General features: G+C 39.6%; 1 protein-coding gene across 2 annotated transcripts; it reads right to left on the reverse strand.

Moving 5' to 3' along the window:
* Window positions 1–1,866: 1,866 nt before the first annotated feature.
* LOC104444353 (vestitone reductase) lies at window positions 1,867–6,699 on the reverse strand. 2 transcript variants are annotated; one of them, XM_039312255.1, is made up of 5 exons: window positions 6,303–6,699; window positions 4,149–4,359; window positions 2,856–3,377; window positions 2,397–2,592; window positions 1,867–2,308 (listed from the first exon to the last, which is right to left on the reverse strand). In XM_039312255.1, the coding sequence occupies exons 2-5, from the start codon at window positions 4,267–4,269 to the stop codon at window positions 2,167–2,169; spliced, it is 981 nt and encodes a 326-aa protein (XP_039168189.1). In that variant the 5' UTR covers window positions 4,270–4,359; window positions 6,303–6,699; the 3' UTR covers window positions 1,867–2,166. The 2 variants fall into 2 exon arrangements, with proteins under 2 accessions (XP_039168189.1, XP_039168188.1); XM_039312254.1 differs by having other exon boundaries at window positions 1,868–2,308; window positions 2,856–3,380; window positions 6,303–6,697.
* Between the last annotated feature and the right edge of the window lie 5,820 nt (window positions 6,700–12,519).

Here is a 12,519-nt window from a genome sequence, read left to right on the forward strand (position 1 = left end):
CCTTGCACCTTAGGCAATTTGTCATTTGGTGTCCTCGCTCATTGCAGCATAACATCAACCGAACATAAGACCTCCAACGACTCTTCAATATGCTATTTTCAAATTCTCTCCAATCGCCTCTACCTCAGATAAAAAAGCCTAATGCCATATATCTCTTGAAGTTATCTTCTTGTAATTTCTTTTGCTACTCTTTAGAGAACAAGGTGATTTTTACCTTTTTCAAGGTAATCATAGTGCACCCTACAATAACGAATAGGTCAAGTGCTCAAAAGAATCTGACAGAGATGCCAACAGCATCATTTCTTATTTCTCATCCAGCAAGGCTTCACTAAGGTTCTCATCAAGTCTATCATGAGTTTGTTAAACTTATCTAAACAGGTTCTTATAGATGTACCCTAGACCATTTGGAATGAAAACAACCTTTTCAGCACGTACAAATGATTATTCAAACCTTCATTTGATAAAGCGATTGAAGTTTTGCCCACAACGCTTCAGCATTCTTATCTTTGGCCACTTCGATCATTACCTTATCCAATAGATTCAGCATGATTATCCTTTTGGCCTTCTTCATCAACTCTATTTTATTAGCCTCTATCATAGTTCCTGGCAATTTCCATTTTACAGGGCACACATCTTAACTCTTTTGGAACCCAAAGTTGTTCCTTTTGTCGAAATTCTCAATTTCTACTTTCACTTCAAACATAATTGCAACAACATAATTTCCAGACAATGATTAGATAAGTAAAAACCCAAATCAACATAATTGCATAACTGCGCTCTTTGACGGTTCTTGAGATCTCCTTTCGGAATTTGTTCTGACTGACATAAGTTGGGCACCTTCTGATGTACCCATTTTCTTTGCAGCTCCTACTTGCTCCATCGAACCTGTCCTCGAGTCCGTGCTTGAATTCGAAACTGATGTCCAAGACTTCTTTGATGAAAAGCCAGGCATTTCGCGGCTTCTAATTGGCTTTAGAGCCTTTTTGTTTCTTGTAAAAAAAGGCCCTCCTGATTAGTTCATAAGCACACCGTCGGCATAAAAGCTCAAAGTTTGAACACCGAGTGCTAACACTTCGGCCATTCCTGCACAACGCAAATACTGATCCCTAGATAAACAGATTCCCAACTCACGCATGATCAGATCATTACACCGATCACGAAAGTGACTAGTTTTTCCTGTATTTATAAAAAGAGAATTATTACCTTGAGTTAAAACATCATTTGGCAACTATGTTTGGTACTCACTTGAATGAATATCAGCCTATTGTTCCACCTCCACTTGGTGATGGCTCTACTTTTATTTGAAGGAGATGCAGAGAAGAGGTGTTCATCAAATCTACGGATGAAGCATGGAAAGTGATTGAAAATGGACCCGAAGTCACAAGACCTGCTAACAAGAGAATGGCCGATGCCAATACTATAGAAGAGGTATATGATTCTCTTAAGTGTGATGCTTTTCTATGATGATTTTGATTCTACGTTTAAAGAAGTGTATGTTCAGTGGAAAAGGCTTCCAAACGATGCATTGAATAAGGAAAATGGTTCTTTTGAAGGAACAAAATTGTGTTTTGAAGTAAGAAAGTGTATTTTACGCAATATTTCCAATAGGATATGGGGAGACAATTGATATAACATGGATTAAAAAAGACGCGGGAGATTGTTATTACTTGTGGTATTCTCCAAAAATGTACCATTCCAGGTTAAATATTACTAACATTCAGTAATCTAGTCTTCGAGTTCATGTTAACATAAATGTTGCAGCATTAAGCTTCGGAAACAGAAATTGTCAACGAGATTCACGAAGAAAGAAACGTGCATATATGGAGATGTATGATGTGAGTGCATATATTCTCAGCACTGCAATATCAAATGCAAAATGACAGAAACAAGCAGTACCAAGATTATTCGCGTGGTTTGACATCTTGCACAAAGCCATCGGACAAATTGGTTCTCATGAGCCGTGCTAGATACATGATACGCTTTTCCCTGACATGTTTCTCTGTTTTCGTCTGCATTTTTCTTGGAGGACTATATGATATGAACCTAAGACAGATCAGAATAGAAATAGTTCATACTGTATGGCATGACGCCAGCTTATTACTTTGAACATTACAATGTTCGGCTTGAGGTACTAAGTTCTATCATATGCATGGAATAGAGATTGATCTAGAGAAAGCCCTTTTCTTTGCAGCACTGGATGGCTCCGTCGAACATGTCCTCGACTCCGTACTTATACTCGAAACCGGCGTTCAACAGCTTCCTCGACGAAAGGCTGGCGAGCCTGGGGCCTTTCACTTCCTTCAAGGACCTGCAAGGATTTGAAAAACTCTGCTCTTAGTTCAAGAACAGCAATAGTAGATCTGTTAGATCATGAAATGGGATACAACAGGACTTACTCCGGTGAGGGTATCTGAAACTCCGGGTATCTTTCCGAGAGAAACTTGGACATCTCTTCGATGGTCATTGTGGCCGAGGAACATATGTACCGCCCCTTGGCGTCGGGGTGCTCGAAGAGGAAGATGTGTGCTCTCGCCACATCGTCCACATGCACGAGAGATACTTTGAGAAGAACATTGTACTCATTCTCATTCCCTGTAAATTTCAAACCCCAGTCATTTTAAGATTTTATATTTTTTGTATTATCGAAATGAAGACAAACATATGAATGGACAGATTACAGTCTTGTCTTCCTTTATCATCTACTTGACATCAAACAGAGACATTCTCAAATTATGGAGTTTATGTACCACTATCTACATGAGTCTCTCCGTGGATCTCACGTGATCAATGGTCTAAATTGACTTGGCTCACATGATTTATATAAATGATGTGATATTTTTTGGTGTATCATATACCTAATACCAAAGCCAGCGTAGTCCGGACGGATGCGGCAAACTTGGGACAAATGAAGGGTCCATGGACCAATGAGAGAACCACTGTCACCACTTCTAATCCATGCTTCTCTCCGAACTCGAGAACTGCCTTCTCAGTCAATGTCTTCGAGATTGCATATGAAGCTCCAAATGTCGTGATTTCTCTGATGGAGTTGACGTCGCTCCATGAGTCCTCATCCAGTATATTGGCATTGGAGTTGTTGAGTTGAACAGCAGATGCACTCGCAGTGTACACGACCCGCTTCAGAGTCTTGGAGTTCAGGCAGGCCCTCAGGATGGCTAACGCTCCGTCGATGGATCTTTTGGTGACGACTGGCTCTGGCTCTCTGTCCTCAAAGTCCACTGGGGTGGCGACAAGGAAGACTCCGACACAGCCTTCAATGGCTGGGCCGAAACTTTGGGGTTCACCAAGGTCGGCGGTGAAGATTCGGAGCCTTTCTGATGCTCCCGGTAGATTTGTCAAGAAGTTGATGTGTCTGCTGCCTTCTGATCAGAACAAATCCGTCAATTGCGTTGTGAATAAAAAAGCTCAAACAATTTTTTTGGTCGGAAAAGCTCAAACATTTAATTGGAGATCAATGGATCAGGTTAGTGAGAGAAGCCAGTCCAGGGAAAATCAACTAATACAGCATGTCTCTTTCATGGAGTACCCTGAATTACACCATATACCTTAGCAATATGGACTGCACGAAAAGCTGTTGCAAGGGAGAGTCAGTCAATTATTATGTAGAACAAGAGCAAGAGATTCTATTTTGGCCACCTCAGCATATGGTAAATGTAAACATAAATCATATAACGAAAATCAGATCAATTGTTAACTGAGTCTATTGCCATTATTTAGTTCATCTTATGCTTTCTCACGCTTCAAAAGGCGGCAAAAAGGGTTTCCTTTTAATGATAATTCCAATCGGAATCGATCCTTAGACGCCCGAATCGGACGAAATATATAAAAATTTCTGCATTGGTTGACAACCCAACTTTCTGCATTTATTTCTCCCATACACAGACCATGTGAAACACTTGCGTAGTCAAATACACTTGATCCTTACGAAATATACATATATCCTCGATCAAGAATGCCAACCCCACTATTGACTATGAATGTGCTTGCACAAACAGATGAGAGGATGTTGGACTGTTTTCAACACGCTCAGCACAAGACATCAGTCTAAGACTCCAATTGATCAGAACTCATGGCAAGAATGAATCTCCAAGATCAGGCAGGAAAAAACAAGAAAGAAAAGAAAGACTAACCCAGTTCGGGTATGACAGTTGTCCGGACTGAGTAACCGCGTTCAAGGAGCCTCATGATCATCCATGAAGCTATGAAGCCATCACCACCAGTAACGCACACCGTGCCTTTATCACTCGCCATCGATCTCTCTCGCTCTCTCCCTCTCTGCACAACTGGTTCTTGATGCAAATGAAGCTTCCGTATACTATCAGAGGGAGGTGGCTGTGGAGCCTGTATGGATATAATAACTGTTGTTGATAGCCAGGGAAGCAAGAAAAGAATAGATAAATGTATTGCACATTGCTGGTCTTCTGTCATCGATTTAAGCTTCTTTGTTTTATCCGTTACCAATACAATGGCGTCCACGTGCTGATACATCGTGCATCTCGTGTGCGATCTTAAAGTATTGGGAGATAATTTTTTTAATCCATCGCGCATCCGACTTTTTGCACCCACGTCAATTTGCATCTTCACTTTTAATAACGATTCACGTCATAACTTTCAGCAATAGACTTCACATTTCATCTGCCATCCCATTTGTTACACCCCGATCCTTGGGCACATGCCCATCCCTCACCTTGGTCGATTAATAGCAATGTCCCATGACGCATCGCCAACCCCTTTCATTTTAATATGTATGCGGAAGCAGATATAAAATCCTAAAATAATAAAACAATGGGATAGAAAAGTAGGGTTATATTTTTCACAACTGAAAAACCACAACCACACTTTTATACAACCAAACCTCATAGTATGTTTTACAATACTATTCACAAAAGTCTTAATCTAACACCTATTAGTTCACACATTGGGTTTGCAAACAAGGTGGGGGTTTCAATCTTCATCTGGGTCCTATTTTGGATCATCTTCGCAATCCTCCTCTGGTTCCTCATTAGGGTCCTCCTTTTTGGATTCTTTCTCCTCAGGTTCCTCTTGAAATGTTGTCCCACAATCGAGACGAGACTATGTCTCAGCAAGTTTTACCCCTAAGACTCGATTAGTAAACAAATACACTATCCGGACCGCCTATGCACACACGGGTCAAATGACTTACCTTGGCCTTAGATTCCACCTGCATATTAGCATAATCCAATAGACATCCAAAGCAATCACATCATAGATCGATATCTCGATCAATCGACCTAGTTGATTACATGTCAATCGGACCATTCATTGGTTATTTCAATTCAATCAATCAATTCACGACATCATATCAAAGCAATAATCAATCGACCTAATTGATTACATGTCATCTCGACCTTTTATTAGTCGGCTCATCTCATACTATCTGTAAGTCTGTTCATATCAGGACTGCTCACTGCTAAGCTGATAAATAGATAATATAGCTCACTTATGAGATAATCGGGTATATTGCTCTCTACTAAGCTACTATATCGCCCTTAGGCTGATATAGTATATCGACAGTGCTCAATTTAAGCTGATAATGTATATTGTTCTCTGTTAAGCTAACATATCGCCCGTAGGCTGATATAGTATACCGACATTTTCAATCAAAACTAATAAGGTATACTGCTCTTTGCTAAGCTGACATATTGCCCGTAGGTTGATATAGTATATCGGTATACTACTTTCTGCTAAGCTGTGTGTGGGTACATGGTCAGCCTTAATCAAAATATAATATTTTCCTTTCCATAACTCCCACATTTTCTGTAGTCCACTCAAATATTTTTGGTATTATCAACCGATGCCTGGTTATTTTTCAATCAATAACCAACGATTATCCAATTAAAGAATAATTCTCACTTTCACAAATAATTCGATTCAACACAAAATAAAGCTCAATTAAATAAACGAACTATGCCATGACAATTAGCATAAAATTCCGGTCGTCAACTATCCCTGCCTAATTTCCGAAAAATAAATAATTAATTAAATTAATTTCGAAAATTAATAATTAAATACTAAAAATCCAATTTATGCCCGTAATGCCTAATTGAAGCCCATGACGGGTGGGAAAAAATCCCGAGATGTATTCAATAAAAAGAAATATGTCTCTACTTGCTAATTACATGAACCAAATGCCTAACATGCATTGCATTTAATTAATAATTACTAATCTATTATAATTTAACCATCTAATTGCACTTAATTAAATCTAATCAACCCTTAAACATAATTAGCAAGCTAAGAAAGCATTAGTGAGTAAAACTCACCGGATTAACGATCCGTTTGGATCAATTTGACGGGGACGCGACGAGGCTCGATTCTTCTCAAAGCGGCGACACCAACAGAGCACAAATCGGGCCCGAAACTTGCCTGCAAAGCCCACAATGCTGCTGGTTTTCCCTTGGCTGTTGGCTGTTTTGCGCGGCTGATTTCGCGCGGAGAGAAGGGCTGGATTTGTGGCTTCAACGAGTTGTTTCGGTGTAACAAAAACAAACAGCAATGGAGGAGAATTCGAGAGGGATGGCTCGGTCTTTGATCGGGCACATGAAGAACCGAAAAAAATGAAGAATAGACGGGCCGATGGAGGGGGAACCGAGCGAGAGAAATGGGAAAGGGGATGGAGGAGTGCCGGTCAAAAGCAGAAAAGAGATAAGCTTTGACTCCAAAAATCAAAGTAATGGAAGAGAAAGGGAAATGGGATACGGCAGGGGAAAAATATTGGGTGGTCCGGGACCGCCACGTCAGCGTGGTCCCGGACCACTCACACGGCGCCACGTGTATGGGGAACGCAGACAAAGGACGAAAACCGGGGCCCACTTCTCGACGCTCTCTCTCTTTCTCTCTTTTGTCCCCTCCCCTCATATGTGGCGCCATATGAGTGGTCCGGGACCACGCTGACGTGGTGGTCCCGGACCACCCAATATTTTCTCTACGGCAGGGGGAGGGGATGTCGGCGGGGGTGGGTTCCGCGTGAGAGAGAGAGAGAGAGAATGAAAAGGAAAGAGGGGCGTGCATCCAGGGGTAACTGAAATTCTTGGTCCCACTTGCTTTTGTTTAGTCCAATTTGATCCCAAAAAATCTCCATGCTAAAGTATTTGATCCACACTTGCTTTCTTGCACAAAATTTCCCTCAAACAACAAGTTTTGGGCAACAACAACGGCCATTTCCTTCAATTTTGAATTTTAATTCATTTTCTTTTCGGAATCCGATTTTTTGAATAAACAAATCCGGTTGAGGTCCAATTTGAATTCAGAAAAAAAACCCAAACAACTTCGATTCATCAATTCACTTACACTAGATGCCAAAAATCCCTTCAAATTGGCCAATCTAAATTTCTGTTTGTTTTCCGAATCGTGCGTAACGATTTTCCGTAAAAATCTCGAACTCACTGAAAAATCCTCGAAAAATGATTTGACGTTCCTAAAATGACGTATAAGACAAGACTTTCAATTTCTAAAATCGGATTCAAATTCGCAGTTATTTTCAATCAAACGCGCTTTTAGTGTGACATTATCTACTGTAGCTTTTAGGAATTTTTGGTGCAATTGACCTGTGGTTGATTTTCTTTGAACCACAATGAACCCATTCGACACATTGGCGACTCTCGATGGTCGTGAAAATCTCAAGATTTCAAATATGGACACAGGGTACCAAAAATGATAGAAAATTGATTTAATGCCGATTGACGAGAATTTTACAATAAGGTAGAATCACCCACACTTTGATCGCGATCTCAGTCGAATTGATCTATCTCCGGTCTCTGATCGATTTTTAATTGTGCCTCAATGACCCTTACAGACTAGCACGGCCGAGCAACATCCCTAGTCGAATTCTTAAGTCTATTGTATTTAAAATCCCTTAATGGCTTCATCGGGTAGGTTAATTATCTCATGAGTGACCATCTCAAAGAAAAATACTATAGTCACGTTGATGAAAGGACCGACTTATCCACTCAAAATCGAAACCATTACTAGAGGTGGCAAAATGGGTCTTAGACCCATATATAATCAATTTAAATCATAAATGGACCATATATGGATCACTTAATTTTGATAAAAAAAAAAAGTAGTTAAATGGGTTTAATAATCAAAGACTTAAGATATGTGAGTCTTAATCTTGTCACGACCTCCTTCTTTTCCGTCCGGGGGAAAATAAAGAAGGTTTGGGGGTATTTGCCTAAAGAAGCGGACCAATGGCCTTAAATTAGGTGCGGGCTCTCCCAAGCCCATACCTCGCGCGACGTTGGATTTCATATTTCAATTATTAACAACCTAAATATTTCTAGGAGTCGCCACTAGCCTATTGGGGTCGGCTAGAAACCAATCGAGACACGAGAGTGGTGTCTCGATTCCTACGCAACCAGAGATTTCTAGGAACGAGGACTTGCTTACGCCAATGTTTCTATTAGCGCCCTTACGGTACCACTAACTTGGAAAGTTATTTATCTAAATAGCCACACATTCTTGATTACCAATTATAATCTTTATGAAACCACTAAGTGTCCATGCAAATGTTTTTGTAGTTTTTTTTTTTTAATGTCTAGACTAATCCTAATATAATTTAGAAGAGAAATTTACACTCAAATTAATGAAAAGCAGCGTAAGTAAACATCCAAGAAATTGAAATAACTTGAAAATAAACGCGGAAAAGGTAAACCCGATACAAGTCGAGTAAATAATATTACATGGCCTTGTTATCACGCCCGACAGGATCCCCATGAGCAAAATGAGAATTCAAATATACATGAAATTACTCTATATGCATGAAATTACTTTAAATAGTTTTAATTTACGCAAAATGGATTATTTGCAAAAATGGTTATAAAATACCAAAATAGCATTAAATTAGGAAAATGACATTTTAAAATTAGGAAAATTTCATATATGTCATTTATATCCTAATTTGATGCTATCTAACATTTTTTGATATTTTTGAAATTTTCATATTTTTCTCTTTTTTAATTATTATTTAAAATAATAATAATAATAATTCCTTAAACCGATCTATGCTAACATGGAGTAACACAGCACATGAATATCACAGTAATCAAGCTCAAATCGACCGTTTCAAGATCGAAGCTTAGTTTGTGCATTTTGTTGAACACTTGATGTGCATTAAACTAGCCCCAATAGCCTCCTCGAGCCATGTTTGCAGCCTTCAATCTCCACTCATAAGCAATCTCATGTGGAACTAAAGTATCAAGATTATACTAACACATGCAAAGAACAAGATTAGATAGAAATCATAGCTAAAAACACACTAGAACCAAGCTAAAATCGTTCTCAAATGCATGGGCTTGAGCTGATTTTGCAAATCTGGGTTTGAACCCAAGTCAAGCAAACAGGTTACATGCCCATATTCAAGCCCCAACACTCATCACATACGAGATCTAAGGGAAATTATACTTAATCCACGTGAAAGTAGGTAACATGGGCTTTCAAATGCAACAAACATCATAGAGAATGACTCACCGAAAGACATCAAAACGACCTCTCCAAGAAGCACACATGCAAAACTCTTGAAGAGATTTCAAACACTTAGAAAAATTTCAGCCTCAGAAATCAGTTTTCCGGGCTGGTTTTCCTCTTGATTTTCATGATCAAAAAAGGCTCAAACTCGAAAATAAATACATCTAGGATGCTTACCTTGCTTCCTAGTTTCCATTTCAAGTGGTTATTGGCCGATGAAACCGACAAATTATCCTTGGGGGCCTGTGGAAGTTGGCTTCTTAAACTGGAAATGAAATCTGCAAAAAAAAAAAGAACTGACAACGAAGGTTTTCATTGACCTCTAACATTAGACTTCTAGACGTATTTTGTTGGAAAACTTGACACCACACCAAACTATACGTATTCTAGTTTGGGCTAAAAGTCAATATTTTCCTCATTTGTCTCTCAAATTTCTCAAAAACACTGGCTTTCCTCACTCATGACCAACCAGTCTCAACACTAAGAAAAATTTTCGGACTTTCTTGGCCCGCCAGGAGGGCACTGTTTCGGGGGGCTTTAGGAGGCCTTACCGATCTCCATTTGGGACGTGCGACCTATGGTTGGAAAGATCTTTGAATGAAGTTTCACTCTCTAGTTAGAGGTTTTTGCTAATTTTGGCTGCAAGTTTGCGAAAATCTCACTTTTCTCTCAGAAGGTTGATCTGGAATTTCTGGGTTTGCTTTTCTGGAGTTGCTTCTGAGGGCCTCTTTGGGGAACGATTCCGAGCTCCCTCCTCTCCCTCTCGTCTCCTCTCTCTCTTTCCTCGAAAGACCTTGCTTCCGTGATCTTATCCCCTGGATTAGAGGATTTTTGGTCAGCCTTTTGTCCACCTACCAGGCCTGTCAACAGGGCTACTTCACCCACTCTCTGACTTGGCCAATTTTTTCAATTATGCAGCTGTTGAGTGTGCAGGTTTTGCTGCTATTTTCCGGTGTTGTCAGAAGCTTATCCCTGGCGATTTTTCGTCCATTTGCAATACCAATGATGGTCTTCCATCACGTGTAGAGATCGGGCTGGTTGGGCAGGTGAGGAGGATATGGTGGGGCCACCAATATGCCTACTTAGCAGCTCCGAATTAAGACCTAATCGTGGGCTGGGTTTTGGTAACTAGTTTGAGTGCTTTAATCCATTAATTTGGCTGAGGTTTTTGATCAATTAGCAAGTAAATGTATAGTAGTTTAAGATCACAACCAGATTTTGCAGTTGTGCCCACCCAATTTTGCAAGAAAGTTCCTCAAACTTAGCCATTTTCTTATCCAAAAATACCCAATTCAAGGCAAATTTGGTCTTTTTTGGCTCGATTTGATTGATTCGAGTTGGCCCAAATTCAATTTCAACTTAATTGGTGACCAAGATGATGATTTACGGGCTCGGGCGCAAATTTTGCAAAATTTGCGAATTGGTCCTTCAACTTTTGAAAATTGCATTTTGGCCCCAACTTACCATTTGAATTCCAATCTGACCTCCTAGGCTTGGCTAGTCACATTTAGATCATTGGCCCCAACTTTTTTTTATTTTCTTTTTTCAATCCTTTTTTTTTTTTCAATTTTTTTTTTAAAAGTAAAAACATCTTCCATTTTAAACACTATATTAAATGCCTAAATAATCTATACGCAAGAATTTAACATGAAATATTTTTGGGCAAAAATTTAGGTGTCAACAAATCTTAAATGGGTTGGATTTAGAACCTACTTTAACCAAAACCTCACAATCTCTCTCTTCCCTCTTTAACTTTATAAATATCGAAATTATAATTATTTTTTTATTTTAATTTTCTTTCCTTTTTTTTCTTTCTTCCTTCTCCTTTCGGTGGCCGGCACGGCGATGGCCAAGATCGACTAGGCGAGCCTTGAGCTCGCCCGTGATCTCGGCGAGGCTCGAACCCGCTAAGGGGGCGAGCTCGAGCCTCGTCGATTTGGCGAGCCTCGAGCTTGTCGGATTTGCCTCACCAACCTAGCGAGCCTTGAGCTCGAGCTCGTCGGATCTAGCAAGCTTCGAGGTCGCCGGTGTCGGTGAGCCGGGTGAACTCGAGGCTCGCCCGTGGTCCTGGCCGCCGACGTCGTTGTGGTTGGCGGTCGGCCAAAGAAGAAGAAGAAAAACAAGAAAAAAATAAAAGAGAAAAGAGAAAAGAAAATTAAAAATTATATTCTTAAAAAATAATGAAAAAATTAAAAATAATTAAATTTTGATTTTTTAAAATAATTATTTTAAAAATTATAAAAATTGTCCATTAAATTTGTGTTGTATAAAACTATTGTAGCAATATCATTTTAAAAAATAATATATTTATATATATATGAGAAATAAGTTTTTTAAATTTAGTTAAATGGGTCAAGATGAGTCAAAATTTTGCATTGCAATAAATGGGTTATAAATGGGTTAAATGGGTCGATTTGGGTCAGACCATTTATGACCCAACCCAAACACGACCCGACTCACCCGTTTAATGGGTCTACCCATTACTTAGCCGACTTATTTAGCAAACGGTCATTTTCCTTCTAAAAATGTCACGCATGACGGCGGAAGCTTGGACAGAACCAAATAAACCGAGTGAGCGGAATATGAACCTCACACCTAGGATTTGTGGTCCGATCAGGTTACTCTATGGGGAAGAGATGGACAAGATGTTCGACTACGAGCAAAGATTACAATCGCTTGAAATACACCACTCTCAAGTCTTCTTCAGACACTAATTATGTCGGGATAATCTGACAAATTATTATAGTAAAAATGCAAAGTGTTTACTGACGTAGATCTACCAGTACTAGAAAAGCTGATCCAAGCAAGTTGGGCACCTTCAGATGTACCCATTTTCATTGCAGCGTCAACTTGCTCCACCGATCCTGTCCTCGAGTTCATGCTTGAACCCGAAACTGATGTCCAAGAGCTTCTTTGATGAAAAGCCAGGCATCTTGTGACATTCTTTCTCTTAACAAAAGCCCTCTTGATTAGTTCAGAAGCAATAGGTTCAAAAACGAGTCTTTACTCGGTCCA

Source organism: Eucalyptus grandis, chromosome 5 (assembly GCF_016545825.1).
Source record: "Eucalyptus grandis isolate ANBG69807.140 chromosome 5, ASM1654582v1, whole genome shotgun sequence".
Taxonomy (NCBI): domain Eukaryota; kingdom Viridiplantae; phylum Streptophyta; class Magnoliopsida; order Myrtales; family Myrtaceae; genus Eucalyptus; species Eucalyptus grandis.

Bases quoted from the DNA above. Each gene is read 5' to 3' on its own strand.
- LOC104444353 (XM_039312254.1), bottom strand. From the start codon at position 4,269: ATGGCGAGTGATAAAGGCACGGTGTGCGTTACTGGTGGTGATGGCTTC. The intron at 3,381-4,148 runs GTTAGTCTTTCT...TGTTCTGATCAG, and splicing joins AACTGTCATACCCGAACTGG to AAGGCAGCAGACACATCAAC. The intron at 2,309-2,396 runs GTAAGTCCTGTT...AAATCCTTGCAG, and splicing joins TTTCAGATACCCTCACCGGA to GTCCTTGAAGGAAGTGAAAG.